This window comes from Suncus etruscus, chromosome 12 (assembly GCF_024139225.1).
Source record: "Suncus etruscus isolate mSunEtr1 chromosome 12, mSunEtr1.pri.cur, whole genome shotgun sequence".
Taxonomy (NCBI): domain Eukaryota; kingdom Metazoa; phylum Chordata; class Mammalia; order Eulipotyphla; family Soricidae; genus Suncus; species Suncus etruscus.
Genome location: NC_064859.1, coordinates 52,821,454 through 52,841,286, shown reverse-complemented (window position 1 = coordinate 52,841,286; position 19,833 = coordinate 52,821,454). Strand labels below are relative to the sequence as shown.

The window sequence follows — 19,833 nt, the reverse complement described above, 5'->3', positions numbered from 1 at the left end:
TCACGCTTGGTGGAACTCAGGGAATACATCAAACCCAAGTCAGCTGCATATAAGGCAAGAACTCACTTGCTATACCAACTTTCTAGTTTTCAAATGCTTTATATATAAATATGTATATGTATATATAAAGGTCCAGTTTTTTGAAGCATAATTAGCAAAATCCACTCATTTAGTTGTAATTTTCCCCCTGAGAATGTGTTTGAGCTCTGAGTTTTGTTCATTGGCATACAACAATGCCACCCACACAGTCAGACACCCCCCCTCCCCTTCCAGCATGGTCCAGATTCCTTTAGTCCCTCCTATGACCTCAAACCCTGGCAAGCCCTGATCTGTTTTGTCTCCATCAGCTCCCCTCATTCTGCCCTCTCACAATAGTGTTTGCTAAATGGAATCACTCTGGCATGTTGGATTCTTTCACTGAGTGTGATGTGTGTAAAATGCCAAATACTTCTGACAGCGTGATAGCTTTGTGACTCTGAGATCAGTGCAGAGAATCAATAATGTTCCTGTATGCCATTAAGGACCAATAGACCTCTATTGAAAAATTAACAATATCATGCTAGGGATATAGTTCAGCTGTAGAGGCCTTGCCTTGCAATTTTGAGTCCTGGGTCCAATCCCTGGCACCACAAAAAAATAAAATAAGCGTCCCGGAGAGATAGCACAGCGGTGTTTGCCTTGCAAGCAGCCAATCCAGGACCAAAGGTGGTTGGTTCGAATCCCGGTGTCCCATATGGCCCCCCCCCATGCCTGCCAGGAGCTATTTCTGAGCAGACAGCCAGGAGTAACCCCTGAGCACTGCCCGGTGTGGCCCAAAAACCAAAATAATAATAATAATAATAATAATAATAATAATATAAAATATTTTTGAGAGCTTTTTTGTTTGTTTGTTTGTTTTATGGAGAGCTTTGTAACACCAGAGACTCGGCCTTTTAAAAACCAGGAATAGGAACCATGGTGAAAGTACAAAGGGCAGAGCATATGCTTCTTGTTGTCATTTAAACCACACCCGGTAGCACTTAGGGATTACTCCTGGCTCTGTACTCAGAAATCATTCCTGGGGGCCGGGCGGTGGCGCTGGAGGTAAGGTGCCTGCCTTGCCTGCGCTAGCCTAGGACGGACCGCGGTTCGATCCCCCGGCGTCCCATATGGTCCCCCAAGAAGCCAGGAGCAACTTCTGAGCGCATAGCCAGGAGTAACCCCTGAGAGTCACAGGGTGTGGCCCAAAAACCAAAAAAAAAAAAAAGAAATCATTCCTGGAGGTGCTTGGAGGATCATATGGGATGCTAAGGGTCGAACCTGAGTTGGCCTCCCTGCTCCTTTTGCTCAAAGATCCTGAGCATTTAGGGATGTTCCTCTGATTTTACTGCTTTTCTCTAAACTGGCAGAGACTTTTGTGAGCCTGTTAAGAGCATAGTGTTACTTGATGAGAGTGCAATTGCTTGTTCTTTTATCACTCCGCAGATTTTTATTTCTTCGAATTTTGGGGACCACATCCAATAATGCTCAGAGCTGACTTCTGACTTGGTATTCATAGATCACGCCTAGTGGGTTAGGGAACCATATGTGATGTCAGGGATTGAATTGGGGTGGACCTTGTGCAAGGTAAGAGTCATACCTTCTGTACTATCATTCTGGCCTGACTCCACAGAACTTGATTAGGCGCCACAGTCAGTATCAGGTGCTAGGAACCTTGCTAAGAGCCTGAGACTTTGAGGATTGCACGAGATAGACTGAGGCAGCCCAGCGGAGAGAGGGAAGTCAGGGCTTGCTGTTAGTTCATCCTCTCCAGCTTGTGTGTCTCCTTCAGACTCAGTGTTCAAGTCTGTAAACAGGCAGTGAAAATTCTTATTCCATGTGCTATTGACAGAAACAAATCAAAAAATGGTGAGGTGAATTCTCAATCATGTTAGCATAATTTGTAACATTTTATTATTAGTACTTTATAGGGTTCTGATAGATTTAAAATGTGTCAAGGAATTCTAAGGGGTGGCCAGAGAGATAGTAGATAGTAGATAGGTGGTAAGGCATGCATCTTGTATGCAGTTGACTCTGGCATCAGATATGGTCTCCTGAACTTTTCCAGGGACTACTAAGCACAGAGCCAGGAATAGCCTCTGTATACTGCTAGGAATGAACATTCCAATTTTTTTGATTCACACTTTTTGAAAAAGAAAGTGAAACTAGGATTAAGGTGCTTTCTTTGCATGCACCTGTTTGTGGTTTGCTCTCTGGCACTGCATATAGTCTCCCAAGTACCAGTGATCACTGAGCACAGGAATTCCTGATTCAGGAGTAAATCTTGAGCTTTACCAGGTATGACCCCAAAACTTAAGGAAAAAATGAAGGAAGGAAGGAAAGGAGGGAGGGTGGGAGAGAGAGGAAGGAAGAAAGGAAAGAAGGATTCTAAGAAGTAAGGTATCAAAGACTCATAGAAGAAATGACTCCTTGGGCCCGGAGAGATAGTACAGCGGCGTTTGCCTTGCAAAGAGCCGATCCAGGACCAAAGGTGGTTGGTTCGAATCCCGGTGACCCATATGGTCCCCCGTGCCTGCCAGGAGCTATTTCTGAGCAGACAGTCAGGAGTAACCCCTGAGCACCGCCGGGTGTGGCCCAAAAACCAAAAAAAAAAAAAAAAAAAAGAAATGACTCCTTTGAGGTGGTTCTTAAAGGATTAGTGGGACTGACTCAGGAAAACAAAGTCCTGAGTTCCAGAGGTAAAGTAAGTTATGAGTTGCTGCAAGAGTCATCACTAAAGTACAGACAGGAAGTCATCAACATGAGTGAAGCATCTGTGCTTGGGGACCCACTGCTGTCTGAGGATGGATGGGGAAATATGTGGACTGGTAGGGAGGGCCTTTCAAGGGGGACTGGGCTGAATGGATCTAAGTCCTTGCACCTGCTGGGTTTGTTCATCCCATTCTCCAAAATCAATTTTAGAGAACTTGCTTTAGCCTTGAAATGCTAAGGATTTTGCTCATAATCTGGTGTTCTGAATTTGCCAAACTTTAATTGGATCATTCTGCTCTCTTGTATTCTGCTTTCAGGCCACATCATAGTACACTGAACCTTTAGAGAATGTGAAGCAAACTCAGTGCATGCTCCCTGTGCTTCCAGGCAGGGAAGACCCAGAACCTACAGGGAAGCCTTTTCCATTGGGCTCTTTGAGGCCTTTCTGGCCTGGGAGCTCTCGATGTCACTGCTCATCAGTGGTGACACAGAAGCAGATCCATGTTCCCCCAGGGTGGGGGGAGCACTACCCACCTGTCTATATTCAGCTGCTCACACTCCCTCTGGGCAGGCTGGCTGGGGTGACTAATGACCAGGACGTCTGAGCTTAAAAGTATTTATTCCTCAGGCACCTGTTGTGTGGTACCTGAAGGTTTGTTGAGTCAGCGTTTGCAGTCTGGTGTCTCCCTTTGCTGAGCCCTTGGCCTCAAGGTCATCAGCATCCTTGGAACCTCACACCACTGGCCTCGAGTCTTCAGGCACCAAGGTCAACCACACTTCACTTCTTTCTGCCCCAGTCCTCCTTTTGGGCCCTCCTGTTTGAAAATGCTGTGTGGGCTGACAACCTTTCCAAAACACAAGTTTGGCTCACTCAGGCAGTGTGTGGGGATTGGCAAGAACCACGCTAGAGCGGAGTCTGACCTGGCTAGACTCCGGGTCTACTTTATTCATTAATGGTCACTTGAGAGCCCAGAGCTGTGTGCACCAATTTCTCACCTATTACAGAAGTACCCCTTTACCATGGCAGCATGTGCTCAGACCTGATGCCAGCCTTAAGAGCCCTTTCCCTCATTGCACAGAGATAGAACAGAGGTTAAGGTACTTGAATTACATGCAACCAATCTGGTTTGGCCTCCAGCATCTTATATGATCTCCCAAATCTCACCAGAAATGATCCTTACTACCAACAAGAGTAAGTCTTGAGCACTGCTGAGTGTGACTTAACCCGAACTCACCCTCAAAATAAAAAATATAATGGTGGGGCTGGAGCGATAGCACAGTAGTAGGGCGTTTGCATTGCACATGGCTGACCCAGGACAGGCCTGGGTTCGATCTTCGGCATCCCATATGGTCCCCCGAACGCATAGCCAGGAGTAAACCCTGAGTGTAAACCCTGTGCTCCCCCCAAAAAAAACCCAAAAAAAGTATATAATTGCCATACATGCTGAAAACACACTGTGGAACAAGACAGGTTCACTCTGAGTTCTGAAGGCATTGAGCCAAGAGGGGAGATCCTGTGGAATAATTGCCCAGTGACCAGGGAACTATGTACCCTGTTGATCTCTGTACAGTGTCATGCCGAGAAAGCAGTGGGACTTTTGTGCTTGTCTGGAGACTGAGGAAAGCTTCCGCTTCCAGGAAGTTGTGGTGAAGTGTGGACTTGTTAGATGGACAGGCATTAACCAAAGAGAAGGAAGAAAAATTCCAGGAGAGGTGAATAGGTTGAGGGTTGGAGATTGCAAGGGCTAGAAGAGTCGCACCACAGAGTTTTGGATGTAGCACTGAAAATGGCTTTGGAACCTGTGCCCCTTCCCACCAGTGCCATTATTTTGGCTTCTTCATACCTAGGACAGTAAGGAAACAGGCCAGTGTGGTGGTGGTGGTGGTGGGAGAGCGTTACAATCTGCAAAGCTGATTCTGTCTGTGAGTCGCTGAAGTTTAGTCTGAAAGGCTGAACTCAAAGCCATAGGTTCTTGGAAAGAAAGCCTCAGGGTGGAGAGGTCTTCCTAGTCTTTTTAGCAGTGAGAAAGGAAACTGGCTCTTCTTTCCAGATATCTTGGCTACATAGCAACTGGATGTCCCACCCCACCCTGGGTGTTGGCTTCTCTGGCCAAAGCATCTCATGTCCAAATCACACGCTGAAGGGCGGTGGATGTGGGCTAGAACAGTTGCAAGCAGAACCTGAGACTCTAGCAAGAGCAGAAAACCTTGGTGCAGTCCTCAAATAAGCAGCCACTGCCTTTGCTTGAAGAACTGTGCTGGCACCAAAGACACTTTTCCCATTAAATTGAGATGAATACAAATAACATTCCTTCTCCTCTCTTTTCAGGCTTATTTTTGGCACTCTCTACCCTGCATACTATTCCTACAAGGCTGTGAAATCAAAGGACATTAAAGAATATGTAAGTAGCACTCTAGGGGGCTATGGGAGAAAAGGCCTTTGGTGCTTCCCTAGGCAACGAGATGGGAGAGAGTAGCTCTTCATGTCTGTGTTCAGGGCACATGGCTGATGCAGCCCAGAGATCTGCTCCCTGAATTCGTTGGGAAGCTGCAGGGTGGAGCCAGGCCAGTAAGGAGGTCTGGCCTGGGGGAAAAAAGGCACCTTAAACAAGAGGGCCAAGGGCTGGGATAAACTGGGTGGGAGGGCACAGGTTTGTGTGTTCACAGATGCCTTGAATTCTGTCTCCAGATTAAGAAATATTAATCAAATGGGGCTGGAGTGATAGCCCAGCAGTAGGGTATTTACCTTGCATGCGGTTAACCCAGGGCGGATGATCCCTGGCGTTCCATATGGTCCTCCAAGCCAGGACCGATTTCTGAGTGCATAGCCAGGAGTAACCCCTGAGGTCACCAGGTGTGGCCCCAAAACAAACAAAAAAAGAAATTAATCAATTGATGTCAAAGCCTGCCACAGGCCTCTGTGTAACCTGGCTCAAGCCATGTTTGCTCTGGGCTTCGGCTTATCATCTGGAGATCACTGTGGAGGCAGAAGTACGGGTCATGGGGAGACTGATGACAGGGTGGGCACTAGGTCCATGAGCCCTGCAGACCTGTGTCAGCAGCCCCCAGCTCAGGTCTTCTTCCTGTGTAGGTCCAAGTGTGCCCCCTAAAAAAAAAAAGTCACCTGGCATGGCTGGCATAAGTGAAGACCTGCTCAGAGTGGGTCTAGAAAGTTCTTTCTCCACTTTTCCCAAGATGTCTCTGATAAGTCTACCCCCAGCTCCACATCTCCTGCTTGTTTGGGTTTTCTTACTTGTTTACTTTGGGGACATTACACACAGCAGTGCTCAGGAATGACTCCTGGGCCCAGAGAGATAGCACAGCGGCATTTGCCTTGCAAGCAGCCGATCCAGGACCAAAGGTGGTTGGTTCGAATCCCGGTGTCCTATATGGTCCCCCGAGCCTGCCAGGAGCTATTTCTGAGCAGACAGCCAGGAGTAACGCCTGAGCACTGCCGGGTGTGGCCCAAAAACCAAAAAAAAAAAAAAAAAAGGAATGACTCCTGGCTCTCCACTCAGGGATCACTCCTGGTGGGCTCAAAAGACCGTAAGATTCTGGATATTGAACCCAGCTCAGCTGTGTGCAAGGCAAGCACCCTACTACCTGCTGTGCTATCCCTCTGGCTTCTTCCCACTCACTCTCCCTGTTTCTCAGAAATTCTATTTGTGTTAACTTGTAGCAAGAAGCAGAGAGCAGGGATGTTTTTCTCTGGAGCCCGGCCCTGGTCTGTGTGAGGGAATCTCAGAGTATGTGTATATGTGTGTGTTTATTTTATAATAGTTATTATTTTAATTTTGCCGCCATGATGTACAAAATTGCTGACAATAGAGTTCCAATTGTGAAATGTTCCAGCTCCAGCACCACCACATGTGTTCACGTTTCTCCACCAATGACCCCAAGTTCTTTTCCACCTCCATTCTGTCTTCTAGACACAAATATTTTTTGACCCCTTCTACTGAGGTACCATGATTTACATTACTGTTATCATACTTTCATGATCCTTCCATCATTGCTCCATCACCACACTGATCACCAGGGTTCCCATCTCCCTCTACCAGTGACCCGAGGGCCACTCCCTCCCAGGTAAGCTCAGGATACACCTTTTTAAGTTTAATTATTATTTGTGGTCCCAGGCTTACAGACGTATTGGAACTAGTAGTTTGGATATATACAGGGACCTCCACTCCATACTTTAGTGTATCAAGGCCTCTGACCCTTGCCCCTGATTCTACCTCCAGACCACCTCATGCCTCCTCCTATCAACTTTTCTGGCATTTCCATTTCAGTAATCTAAGGCAAAGGGTTTGTCCACTTTTGATGACTCACATTCCCTTATCAAATTCTTCTATCAAGATACCTAGATTAGTACATAGGATGAACAAATACAGTGTTTGTCCTTGTCCTTCTGACTTATTTAATTTAACAACAGATGCTTCTACTCTATCCAAGATGCAGAGAGCTGCATGGTTTTATTCTCCTGCTGGCTGCCATTTTCCACTGCATGTATATGACGTACCTCCATTATCCCTTCACTCACCTGAGTTGCTTCCATATATATATATACATATGCATTGCAAAGAACTTAGGTGTGCGCATTTCTTTTATAATGATGTTTTTGTGTCTTGGACCAGTAGGCAAATTAAAAAGTATTCATAGTCACTTATGATCATGAAGACCCAAATTAAGACATCAGTGAAGTGTCACCTACACCAGTGGAAAAGTTAAAAAAGGATAGGAATAAACTCTGTTAGTGGGGATGTAGTGAAAAAGAACTCTTTAATGCACTGCTGGCAGAAATGTCTGATCCAACCCCTGTGGAAAACAGTCTCGAGATTCCTCAAGAAAGAAAAACTGGGCTGGAGAGAGAACACAGCAGTAGGGCATTTGACTTGCATGCAGTCAGACAACCCAGGATGGATGGTGGTTCGAATCCTGGCATTCCATATGGTACCCCGAACCAGCCAGCAGCGATTTCTGAGCGCAGAGCCAGGAGTAACCCCTGACCACCACTGGGTGTGACCAAACAACCAAAACCAACCAAACAAAACAAAAAGAGTAAAAACGTATAGTTCCCACTGGACTTGTAGGGTAACTACAAATAATTGTTAAGTAGCAAGCATAGAACCTCATAATGAGCCACTAACATGACCCAAGCTTGGCATAGACTTTAAGCAACCTCTTCCAGGGGCCAGAGAGATAGATAGTACAGAGAGTAGGGAATTTGCTTTGCATGTGACAGACCTGGATTTAATCCCTGGCATCCTATAAGGTTGCTGGAGCACCATCAGGAGTAATTCTTCATTGCAGAGCCAGGAGTAAGCCCTAAGCATAGCTGGGTGTGTCCCTAAAACAACAAACAAAAGAGCAGCCATTCTAGGTCACCTTTTCTGAGGCTGCAGCCTGGGGTAGAGGGAGTGTGGGGATGCCAAATGAAGCAGCCTAAGCTGTGTCCCTAATGATCAAGTTCTGATCCCCTCTTTTGTAGGGGCAAAATACTCCAGTTAGCCCCAGGCTGGTAGGCTCAGCCCCTCCCTCCTGTGCATTGTTGTGTTTTGGGTAAAGTCACAGGAGCTGATTTATGATGAGACAAGCGGTTTATTAGTTTAGGGGGAACACTTGAGCTGACAAGCAGAACAGCTGTTTGTTTGGGCTGGCGAGCACACACGCTTCCCAGGGGGAAAGCTGTGGGTAAGATTAGAAGGCGTCTTGGTGAAATGGAAGCAGAAGGAAGGCTGCAGAGCATGCAGCATGAGGGAGAGGAGCCGCTTGCTTCTCCGTGCAGCCTGTCCCGCACATGCTCACGGCTCTCTTACTCCATGGATAGAAGACATTTTTGCCCAGGAAAAAGACCCAGGAGTTTCTTTCCAAGCCTTGCCCTGCTACACTCGGCTGCCAGCGCCAGCCATGTCTTTGCATGTGTCCTCCTGGTTATATTCATGCCAGGTCTCTAATCTTTGCTGCCTTGCCCTTCCCTGGCTGTTGGAGTAGACTTAAGTGTCCGGGATTTTTTTTTTGGGGGGGGGGGGGCCCACACCCGGCGGCACTCAGGGGTTACTCTTGGCTTTGTGCTCAGAAATTGCTCTTGGCTCAGGAGACCATATGGAACACTGGGGATCGAATCGGAGTTCATCCAGGGTTGGCAGCAAGCAGGCAAACACCCTACCACTGTGCAAATCGCTCCGACCCCTGTCTGGGGTTTTTCAATTGTTGCCATTACTATACCAAGTCCCCATAAGCCTAGCTTCAGACAATGTTGATTTATTCAGTCAGAAGAATGACAAGCCTCACTGGGCCAATGATCCTTTCAGAGGCAGTGTAGATTCGGGTCCAGAACATTGTCTAATTTGCATGCATAAAAAGCCTGCTTGGATTGGCTGAGTTAGAGACGCAGTCCGAGCAGCCTTGCAGTGATTGGTGCAGGATCGAGTTGGAAATTTTGTTTTGTGGCAATATTCAGACAATTTTCGTTTAGCGGCATATTGAAACATTTTTCGGGATATACTCGGTGTATAAGACGACCCCCGATTTTCGGTTGATCTTTTTTGTTTCAAAATTTGTCTTATACGCGATATATTCTGTTCTGGGCACTACCCCACATTGCTGAGTTTAGTCTCTGGTCCTACCAGTGTGTGCCCCAGACACTGCAAAAGCCACAATAAAAGGAAGGGAACAGAGAGAAGAGGGATTGACTCATAAAAAGCAAACAGAAGTGCTGAGTCTGGTGGGAGGGGTATTATCCTTCTTTCCAGAACTCTAATAGCTCTTGTCTCTTGCTCTCATCTCATTTTCTATTGTCCACATAATTTCTAGGAACCATTTGACCACCCTTATCCATGCTCAGAGTTTACTCCTGGCTCTGCACTCAGGGATCATTCTTGGCAGCACTCAGGGGGCCATATGTGGTGCTGGGATTTGAAGCAGAGTCAACTCGTGTAAGGCAGGTACCCTACCCATTGTGCTAGCCTTTTGGGAATAGAAATATACTCATTTCACTGTCCTGGCATCTTTCTGTAGTAAGATAAGCATATCATTCGTAAGATCAACTCCAGACTTCATTCTGCAGTGTTTGATGCCCTTTTAATCTTGCATCTTCTGTTTTTTCTGCCATTTCTCTGGAAGTAATTGGTGCTCTTCATCTCCATCTCAGAACTGAAATTGGCATGGTTGACCTGCCTTTTTTTTGTTGTTGTTGTTCTTTTTGTTTTTTTTTTTTTTTTTGGTTGTTGTTGTTTTGGGGGCCACACCCGGCGGTGCTCAGGGGTTACTCCTGGCTAGAAATAGCTCCTGACAGGCATGGGGGACCATATGGGACGCCAGGATTCGAACCAATCACCTTAGGTCCTGGGTCAGCTGCTTGCAAGGCAAACGCTGCTGTGCTATCTCTCCGACCCCTGACCTGCCTTTTCTTGTTATTGGATGCCACCTCGCCTATTCTAATGATCTTAGTGAAAGAAAAACCCTGAATCTAGGCTTGAATAAATCAAATATTCCCCCCTCCAAGATTTGAATCTTCAGATTGTGATTCAAGTGTTACACCCAACAGTGCATGGGGGCTAATTCTGTTCCATATTGTGGAGTGGTCACTTTTGGCAGGAAAAACTTTTGCTCAGGAAACTGTGCAGCAACTGGGATCAAACCAAAGGCCTACTACATGCACAGCACATGGTCAATCTGTTGAGGTCTCTTTAACCCCTGAACTTAAAATATTTCAACAAATGTAGTCTCTGCCCACCACTTTCCCCACCCTAATATAGTGATATTAGTTAGGTTGACAATTTTGTTTTGTTTTTGTTTTTGTTTTTTTTTTGGGTCACACCTGGCATCGCTCAGGGGTTACTCATGGCTCTATGCTCAGAAATCGCTCCTGGCAGGCTCAGGGAACATAGGGGATGCCGGGATTCAAACCACCGACCTTCTGCATCAAAGGCAAATGCTTTACCTCCATGCTATCTCTCCGACCCCAGGGTTGACAATTTTAATTGTCATGTCACTTAGTTTTTATTTGTTTTGGAGACACATTGGTCTGTACTCAAGAGACCATATGCAGTGCAGGGGATAAAACTGACGTCATCCATGTGTGAGGCAAACATCTTAACCCTTGTACTGCATCTGCAGCCCTGACAATTAAAAAAAAATTTGGGGGGGGGGGTTCACACCTGGCAGCTCTCAGGGGTTACTCCTGGCTCTACGCTCAGAAATTGCTCCTGGCAGGTTCGGGGGACCATATGGGATGCCGGGATTTGAACCACTGACCTTCTGCATGCTTTACCTCCATGCTATCTATCCAGCCCCGACAATTTATTTATTATTATTATTATTATTTTGGTTTTGGGTCACACCCAGCAGCTCTCAGGGGTTACTCCTGGCTCTATGCTCAGAAATAGCCCCTGGCAGGCACGGGGGACCATATAGGATGCCGGGATTCCAACCACCGTCCTTCTGGATGTAAGGCAAATGCCCTACCTCCATGCTATGTCTCTGGCCCCTAATTATTAAAATATTCAACTTAGAGTTGGATTTTGTCAGAGCCAGAGAAGGCGGGCACTTTTCCCAAAGATAGGAATCTAGAGCAGAACTTGATTGAAGGAATTTATATTTGGCAAGTAAGTGAGTTGTTAGATTTTTTTATTGGAGTTTTACTTACAAGTAAAATATGGTGAAAGTAACAAATGTGGTTGTTGGTTAACCAAAGAATTCACACATGCCTATATACACACATGAGAACACAGAAGCCATAGTCCTTATTTATGAAAACGATCATGATTTGGAGGCTGGAGAGAGATATTACAGTGATTAGTATGTTTGCCCTGCACGCAGTCAATCTGGGTTCTATCACTGACTTCCTGTGTGCCCTCTCCGACACTACTAGGAGTAATTCCTGAGTGCAGAGCCTCTAAGCATTGCTGGGTGTGACCCAAAAACCAAAAAGAAAAAAGAAGAAAAAAGATCATAAGTTCATAGCTGATATTTATTTTTGTTAGAATTTTATGTCTAAAGATATGACTTGAGTGGTAGAGCACATACTTTTCATGTATGAGGCCTTTCGTTGAGTCCCTGACCCAGGTTAGCCCCCAATATTGCTGGGTGCAAATAGCAGTACTATATAGCTCTTAAGAACTTGAAGATGATGCCCTTGAGCCCCACCAAGATAACAACAGAAGACAATTTTAAAGGTAAAATCATGCTTCATCTGTGTGATCATTGCCAATATCTTAAAGTGAAGTAGGGCACGATGGAAAATGTTTGAGGAGAACCACTTCAATTTTGTCCAGGTACCAATTTCCTCCTGAGATTTAATTTTGCTTTTCCAAGGTTCTGATGAGTTTTCTTGGTTGTCCTCCCGAACCTTCAGACTGCCCTTTAATCTCTTCTTTCTACACTTTATCAACATTTTATTATTTTTTTGTTGTTGTTGTTGTTGTTGTTTTTTGTTCACACTTGGCTGTGCTCAGGGGTTACTTCTGGCTATGTATCCAGGATTTATTCTTGGCGGTGCTCAGGGGACCTATGGGTTTCTGGGGAATTAAACCTGGATTGACTTCATGCCCTGCTTGCTGTAGTATCTCTTCAGTCTCTCTAAATTGACTCGACTTTCTTGTTGGTATAAGTAGGCTCCATGCCACACTACAGCCTATCTCTAACAGGTCCATTTCCCTCCAGGTATGCCCAGCAATTTATTCACCAACAACTCATGAATAGTATCTGTTGCCTTGCAAACATCTAATTCTGCATTTTCTCCTCAAAAAGTCTCCTGGATCTAGATGTTCAAAGTGTATTCCTGAGAGGAAAATTTATAGCTCTACAAGCACACATCAGGAAGGAAGAAGGGGCATACCTGAATAACTTAATGACACAGCTCAAAAAATTAGAAAATGAACAACAAAAGGAACCAAAAATAGGGAGACAGAAGGAAATAGCAAAGCTGAAAGCAGAAATCAATGAAGTGGAAAACCAAAAAACAATCCGAAAGATCAACGAAAGCAGAAGTTGGTTCTTTGAAAAAATAAACAAGATTGATAGGGGCCGGGCGGTGGCGCTAAAGGTAAGGTGCCTGCCTTGCCAGCGCTAGCCTTGGACGGACTGCGGTTCGATCCCCCGGTGTCCCATATGGTCCCCCAAGCCAGGAGCAACTTCTGAGCGCATAGCCAGGAGTAACCCCTGAGCATTACCGGGTGTGGCTCAAAAACAAAAACAAAAACAAAACAAAAAAAAAAAGATTGATAGACCATTGGCAAAACTCACAAAGAAAGAGAAATCTGATAACCCGTATTAGAAATGAAAAGGGGGAGATCACAGTAGATATTGCAGATATCCAAAGGGTAATCAGAGACTACTTTAAGAAACGTTATGCTACTAAACATGAGAACCTAGAAGAAATGAAAAAATTCTTGGACACTTATAACCTTCCACAGTTAAGTAAGGAGGATGTAGCATATCTAAACACCCCATCACTACTGAGGAAATTGAAACTGTAATCAAACATCTGCCCAAAAAGAAAAGCCCAGGCCCAGATGTATTTCCTAATGAATTCTTTCAAATCTTTCAAGAGGAACTACCACCAATCCTAGCCAGACTCTTCCATGAAATTGAAAAAATGGAAACACTCCCAAACAGCTTTTATGAAGCCAACATCATCTTGATACCAAAACCAGACAGAGATGCTGCCATTCCCTGATGAATGGTGATGCAAAGATCTTCAACAAAATCCTGGCAAATAGGATCCAATGCATCATCAAGAAGATCATACACTACGACCAAGTAGGTTTCATATGAGGAATGCAAGGATGGTTTAACATCCGTAAATCTATCAACATCATACACAACATCAACAAGAAGAAAAATAAAAATCATATGATTATATAAATAGACGCAGAGAAAGCATTTGATAAGGTCCAACACCCATTCTTGATCAAAACTCTCAGCAAGATGGGAATGAAAGGAACCTTTCTCAATCTAATTGAAGCCATCTACCACAAGCCAATGGCAAATATTATCCTCAATGGAGAAAAACTAAAAGCCTTTCCTCTAAATTCTGGCACAAGACAAGGCTGTCCTCTCTCACTACTCCTCTTCAACATAGTACTGGAAGTTCTTGCTATAGCGATCAGGCAAGAAAAAGATATCAAGAGAATCCAGATAGGAAAGGAAGAAGTTAAGCACTCATTGTTTGCAGATGACATGATACTCTACTTAGAAAACCCTAAAGACTCTACCAAAAAGCTTCTAGAAACAATAGACTCATATAGCAAGGTGGCAGGCTACAAAATTAACACAGAAATCAATGGCCTTTTTATACACCAATAATGATAGGGAAGAGAAGGAAGTCAAGAAGGCAATCCCATTCACATTAGTGCCACACAAACTCAAATATCTTGGAGTCAATTTGACCAAAGATGTAAAGGACCTATACAAAGAAAACTATAAAACCCTGCTCCAAGAAATAAGAGAGGACACATGGAAATGGAAACACACACCCTGCTCATGAATTGGCAGGATTAACATCATTAAAATGGCAATACTCCCCAAAGCATTATACAGATTTAATATGATTCCCTTAAAAATACCCATGACATTCTTCAAAGAAGTGGATCAAACACTTATGAAGTTCATCTGGAACAACAAAGTGTATTCCTTTTTAACCTTTTCAGAGCTCTCCTTTTTTTTTCTCCAAGTCATAGTACCAGCATTCTACACTCATTATTTAAAACAGTCGGGGCCGGAGAGATAGCATGGAGGTAAGGTGTTTGCCTTGCGTGCAGAAGGTCTGTGGTTCCAATCCCGGTATCCCATATGGTCCCCCATGCCTGCCGGTGGTGATTTCTGAGCGTAGAGCCAGTAGTAACCCCTGAGCGCTGCCGAGTGTGACCCATAAACCAAAACAAAAATAAAAACAAAAAAAAAACATAGTCATTGAGTGTTGACTAGTGCCAGAAACATTTTGGGGTATTGGAGACATAATTGTGCTCACAGGAAATATCAATGTATTCAGGAAAGCATAGGAATAAACAAATATTCAAAGCAGATGGATGTGTTAGAAACATGTGATTAGAAACATGTATGAGGGGCCGGGAAGGTGGCGCTAGAGGTAAGGTGTCTGCCTTGCAAGCGCTAGCGTAGGACCGACCGAGGTTTAATCCCTCAGCATCCCATATAGTCCCCCCAAGTCAGGAGTGATTTCTGAGCTCAGAGCTAGAAGTATTACCCCTGAGTGTCAAAACAGGTGTGGCCCAAAAGCCAAATAAATAAATAAATAAACACATATGAAGCTGTGTGAAACTAGTGCCACCTCACCGGCCCCTGAAAAGAAAGGAGAGATTATATACCCAAGCTTTGGACACTTCTTTGAAGAAATAATATTTAGGTTTAGATCTGAGGAGTAATCGTGTGAAGACAAAAGAATATGCACTGCTGAGGGGTTAGAAAGGTTTATTGTAACTGAACTGAGTTTTCAAGAAGGTTTAGGCTGGGAGGAGAAATTTTGCTGAAAATTTAGTGCCCTTTATATGCCAAGATTTGTAAACCAATATCAGGAATATGGGCTTTACATAATGACAATCAGGATCTGTTAAAGGCTTTAAGTCATGAAGGAGAATTATAAATTTAGATTTAAGATCAGTCGGTGTGGAATATAGAGTACAGATTTAGATGGGCAGAGGTATATTGCTCAAGAAAAGGAGCTATAGTTCTATTTTAGACAGAAGATATAGGTGGTTTGAAGTAAAGAACCAGTAGAGGTAAAGAGGAAGAGATTCAGAATATACAAGAAATAGAGGCCAAAGAGATAGCCCGATGGGCTGGAGAGTATGTTTATATTCAGGAAGCCTGGGTTTGACACTGCATTGTCTCCTGAGCACAGTTGGGAACACCCCCCAATCAGTGAACTGGTAATAACCCCTGAGCTCTGGCCCTGGTATGATCAAAAACTAGAGGGGAGGAATAGAAGTGATAACTGTTGATTTGTTGGCTGTGGTATGTGGAATACCAAAATTTGCCCCAGAAAGGCATTTCAGCACTAGAAGAAAATGTCTAGAACAAAGCCCTATGGATTCTATAGGAATCCATTAACCTGAGAAACAGCCAGGGAGAGGCGTTCAGGAAGGTTTCACCGACAGCCAGCTGAAAGGTCGAGGAAGGTACTGGAAAGGGTTCCTGCTATCCTCTGGAAGGATATCGCATAGAAGAACCCCCACTGAGAGCAGACTTGATGTTATGAATGCAGTGCACTGAGGAAGTGGGGAATGAAAACATAGTTACAGTGAGTGCTTTGGAAATGTTTGTGCTAAGAGATGTGCCAAAAAGTGGGTTGGGTTTTTTTTGGGGGGGAGTGTTTTTGGTAGTGTTCTCAATAAAACTAACAAAATAATAATAAAATTAATTGTTTTCACAGGGAGAGGAGGAGGAGGGAAAAATTAATTGTTTTCAGGCTATAGGAAGGATAACCAAAATGGAAAGAAATGGAAGAGGGTAACAAGAAGCAGAAACAAGAACCAGGCCAGGAGCCAAAGGGGTATACTGACGGTGTAAAAGCTATAGCTAAATATTCAAACCAGCATCAACAACTCTGAAAGCAGGAGATACAAACTACAGCAAACTTGGGCCTGTCAAGGAAGTAGACTGGAGTAAGGGGGAAGGGAACCTGGGACACTGGTGAAAAGAAGTTGGCACTGGTGGTAAAACTAATGCTGGAACTTTATATACCCAAAAGTCAACTATGAATCACTTTGTAAATCATGCCTTAATAAAAATAATTTTAAATAAAATTTAAAAATGTTATTCCATTTTCTTCTCACATTTATGATTTCTGATGAAAAGTCGGCTCTAATCTTATTAGTCCCCTTTATTTAATGTATTTTCTTCTTAAGATTTCCTCTTTTGATTTCAGAAATGTTGCTCTGGTAAGACTAGGTGGGATTTCTTTGTATTTATCTTACTTGGAATTTGTATTATCTTACTTGAATCCCTTTCGCTCTGTAAGTTTGCTATTTTGAGCACATTTTGAAAATTTCCTTCAGTTTCCAGGACAAACATTCAGTTCCCCAAAAAGACAGTTCTTCAGATATTTTTATGATCCACTCTTTTTCTTTTTTTGGGGGGGTGGTGGGGGAGGATTGGATCACACCTGGTGGTGCTCAGTGGTTATTCCTGGCTTTGCATTCAGAAATCACCCCTGGCAGGCTTAGGGACTATATGGGATGCTGGGATTTGAACTACCGTCTTCTGGGTTGGCCTTGTGCAAGGCAAAAAAGCCCTACCACTGTGCTATCTCTCCACCCCCACAACCCATTCTTTTTTTTCCCCTAGAATTCTTCTAGAATAGAATTATTCATCGTCCTGCTCCATAGGCATTGAAACATTTTTTTCTCAGTCTAGACTTTAATGTGTTTGATTCTGCCATATCTTCAAGTTTACAGATCTTTTCTTGTTCTGTGCCCGTTAAACCTATCCCCATTTCTTAAAAATTAATAGTTTTTCCACATCTATGAAATCATTTTTAATATACTTTTTGCCTTCCTCACTTTACATTGATGTTGTTGTAGTGATTGGGGAATACACATACTTGATTGTGGAACTCACATCTGTTGGATGTAAGCCAGGGATCGATCACACATAAGGTTGTAGAGTGCACAAAACCAGCCAAAGTGTTCGCTGGCAGCTGCACTCCTTTAGCTGCAATGTTTGCAATGAAAGTATATGCTGAGGGTTGCATTCGTGAATTGTGGTGCTCACACGCATTCTGGTTGTTGTGCTTGCCAAGGTCATTATTTTAGTGAGTCCCAACCACTCCTGGTGTAAGGAAGGGGTTTTTGTATTGTATTTTTGTGTTCCTAGGGTATATTCCTAGGAGTGGTATAGCTGGATCGTATGGGAGCTCGATTTCCAGTTTTTGGAGGAATCTCCCATATCGCTTTCCATAAAGGTTGAACTAGACGGCATTCCCACCAGCAGTGGATAAGAGTTCCTTTCTCTCCACATCCCCGCCAACACTGTTTATTCGCCAGGAGCAACTTCTGAGCGCATAGCCAGGAGTAACCCCTGAGTGTTACCCGGTGTGGCCCAAAAACCAAAAAAAAAAAAAAAAAAAGAGTTTACTATGGTCAAAACAATAGTACAGTGGACAGAGTGCTTGCCTTGCATGCACCTAACACCATGTTCAATCTCCAGAAGTGAATATGTTCCTTGAGCCCATCAGGAAAGATCCCTGAGTGCAGAGCCAGGAGTAATCCCTGAGCACTATTGGGTGTGGCCCCAAACGAAAAAGAGTTCTCTTATCTTGAAATCTCTCATCTCTTTACTCATTATACCCCCCTTTTCCTATAGATTCTTTAGCACATTTATATGTTCTATTAAAGTTATGTAGAAATCATCCTTTTTATTTTGTTCATTACGACAAAGGCAAAATAACTTTCCTAACAAGTTAGTAAGTGCTGTATGGTTTCATATCTTGTTTCATGAAGTGTATTCAGTTCTTCTATTTATTGTTGTTATTATTTCAACTGATGGAAGGTTAGCCACATCTGGCAGTATTCAGGGGCTAGTCACAGCAGTGCTTGGGAGCTCATGAGGAATTAGGATTGACCCTAGGCCCCAGTGCTCCAATCCAAAGTGCCCCTCTCTTGTCCATATATATGTAAGACTTTTTTCACAGTCTGATTTTTCATTTTCTTTCTTTCTTTTTTTTTTTTTTTTGGTTTTTGGGCCCCACTCAGTGACGCTCAGGGGTTACTCCTGGCTATGAGCTCAGAAATTGCTCCTGACTTGTGGGATCATATGGGATGCAGGGGGTGGGGGGATCGAACCGCGGCCTGTCCTGGATCAGCTGCATGCAAGGCAAACGCCCTACCACTGCACTATCACTCTAGCCCTGACTTTTCTTTTTTTTAACTGCTTTTTTTTTTTGCAGGGTATCTTTAATTAAAAATCATTTGTATATTTTTCTTAATTTTTCTGTTTTGAGTCACTCCTGGCAGTGCTTGGGAACTATGTGGTATCAGGCATCAAACTCAGGCCTCCTGCGTGCAAAGCCTGTGTTTCAGCACATCAAGCCATCTCCATGGTATAGAATTAAACTTTTATTTTTTTTTAATTTTTATTTTTAATTATGAGAACAAGGGTGCAAAGAAAGAGGACAAGGTAAAGTTACAGTGGAAGGACAATCACCCATAACATAATTCTCAGAAGTCCCCTTGCTGATATCTTAACTTTGAAATTTCAGCCAAAGAACATTAAGATAAATAAGACAGAATCCATGTACAATTACTTTGTCCCTCAAGTCCCCAGATTGTAACACATTATAATATTTCTTAACAGTACACAAGGCAATCTAAAGCCATAAAACTTACGTAACCCCTTAAACATTACAGGCATAGTATTTTCTTACATTTCCATATACATGCATATTAGCTTAAGTTACCCTCAAATTTTAAGTGAGTTCTTTTTAAGGATTCGAGTCAAAGGAGCACAGTAAAAATGGTGTTAGAGTGGCAATTGTTGTTTGCATAGGCCCACTAAAATATGAGGGACATGGAAAGAAATAACCTTGGCCTAAGTACAAAGAGACCAGACCACTGAAGTTTCCTGGCACAAGACCAAGTCTAGGCTCCAGGCAAGCTAGATCGTCCAATCCAATACATTGTCTGTAGTGTCAACACACTTTTATTTTTCACACAGTCTCTGTTGTTGGTATCATGTTTCTGTATTAAAGATCCTGGAATCTGTATATCTTACATTGAAGTCAGGATGTGGAGCATCCTCTCCTTTCACCTCACAATTAAAGGGCAATGCAGGGAGCCCTATCCTGTAAGCAGGTCGTTGTTGTTGTTAAGTCTTCTCAGTGTTAAGGGAAGTCTCTTTTGAGCAGGTCGAAGTCTGAGCAGTGTAGGTCTTCCGTGGTAAAGGATTGCTTCCAGGTGATGTTATAGACCAGCCTGGATGTTTCGTGGATGGCTTCCCTGGTTCAGGGGAGAGTGGATTATGCGCTTTCTTCTGAGGTCTGTGCCAGGTAGTTATGTCAATGTTCAGGATGTAAGGTCCCTTTGCACTACAAGATTTGTGTGTTCCAAAATCTATTAGGTAGGATCTTATTTGTATGTATAGTATTTTCCC

At 43.7% G+C, this 19,833-nt stretch overlaps 1 protein-coding gene across 2 annotated transcripts in view; it reads left to right on the top strand.

Annotated features, from left to right (window-relative positions):
• REEP1 (receptor accessory protein 1) overlaps positions 1 to 19,833 on the top strand; it is a 127,380-nt gene that overhangs the window by 51,450 nt on the left and 56,097 nt on the right. For both annotated transcript variants that reach the window (XM_049784946.1, XM_049784947.1), the window contains exon 2: positions 5,060 to 5,132. In XM_049784946.1, coding sequence (XP_049640903.1) covers positions 5,060 to 5,132 — 73 coding nt within the window. The remainder of the gene's footprint in view (positions 1 to 5,059; positions 5,133 to 19,833) is intronic.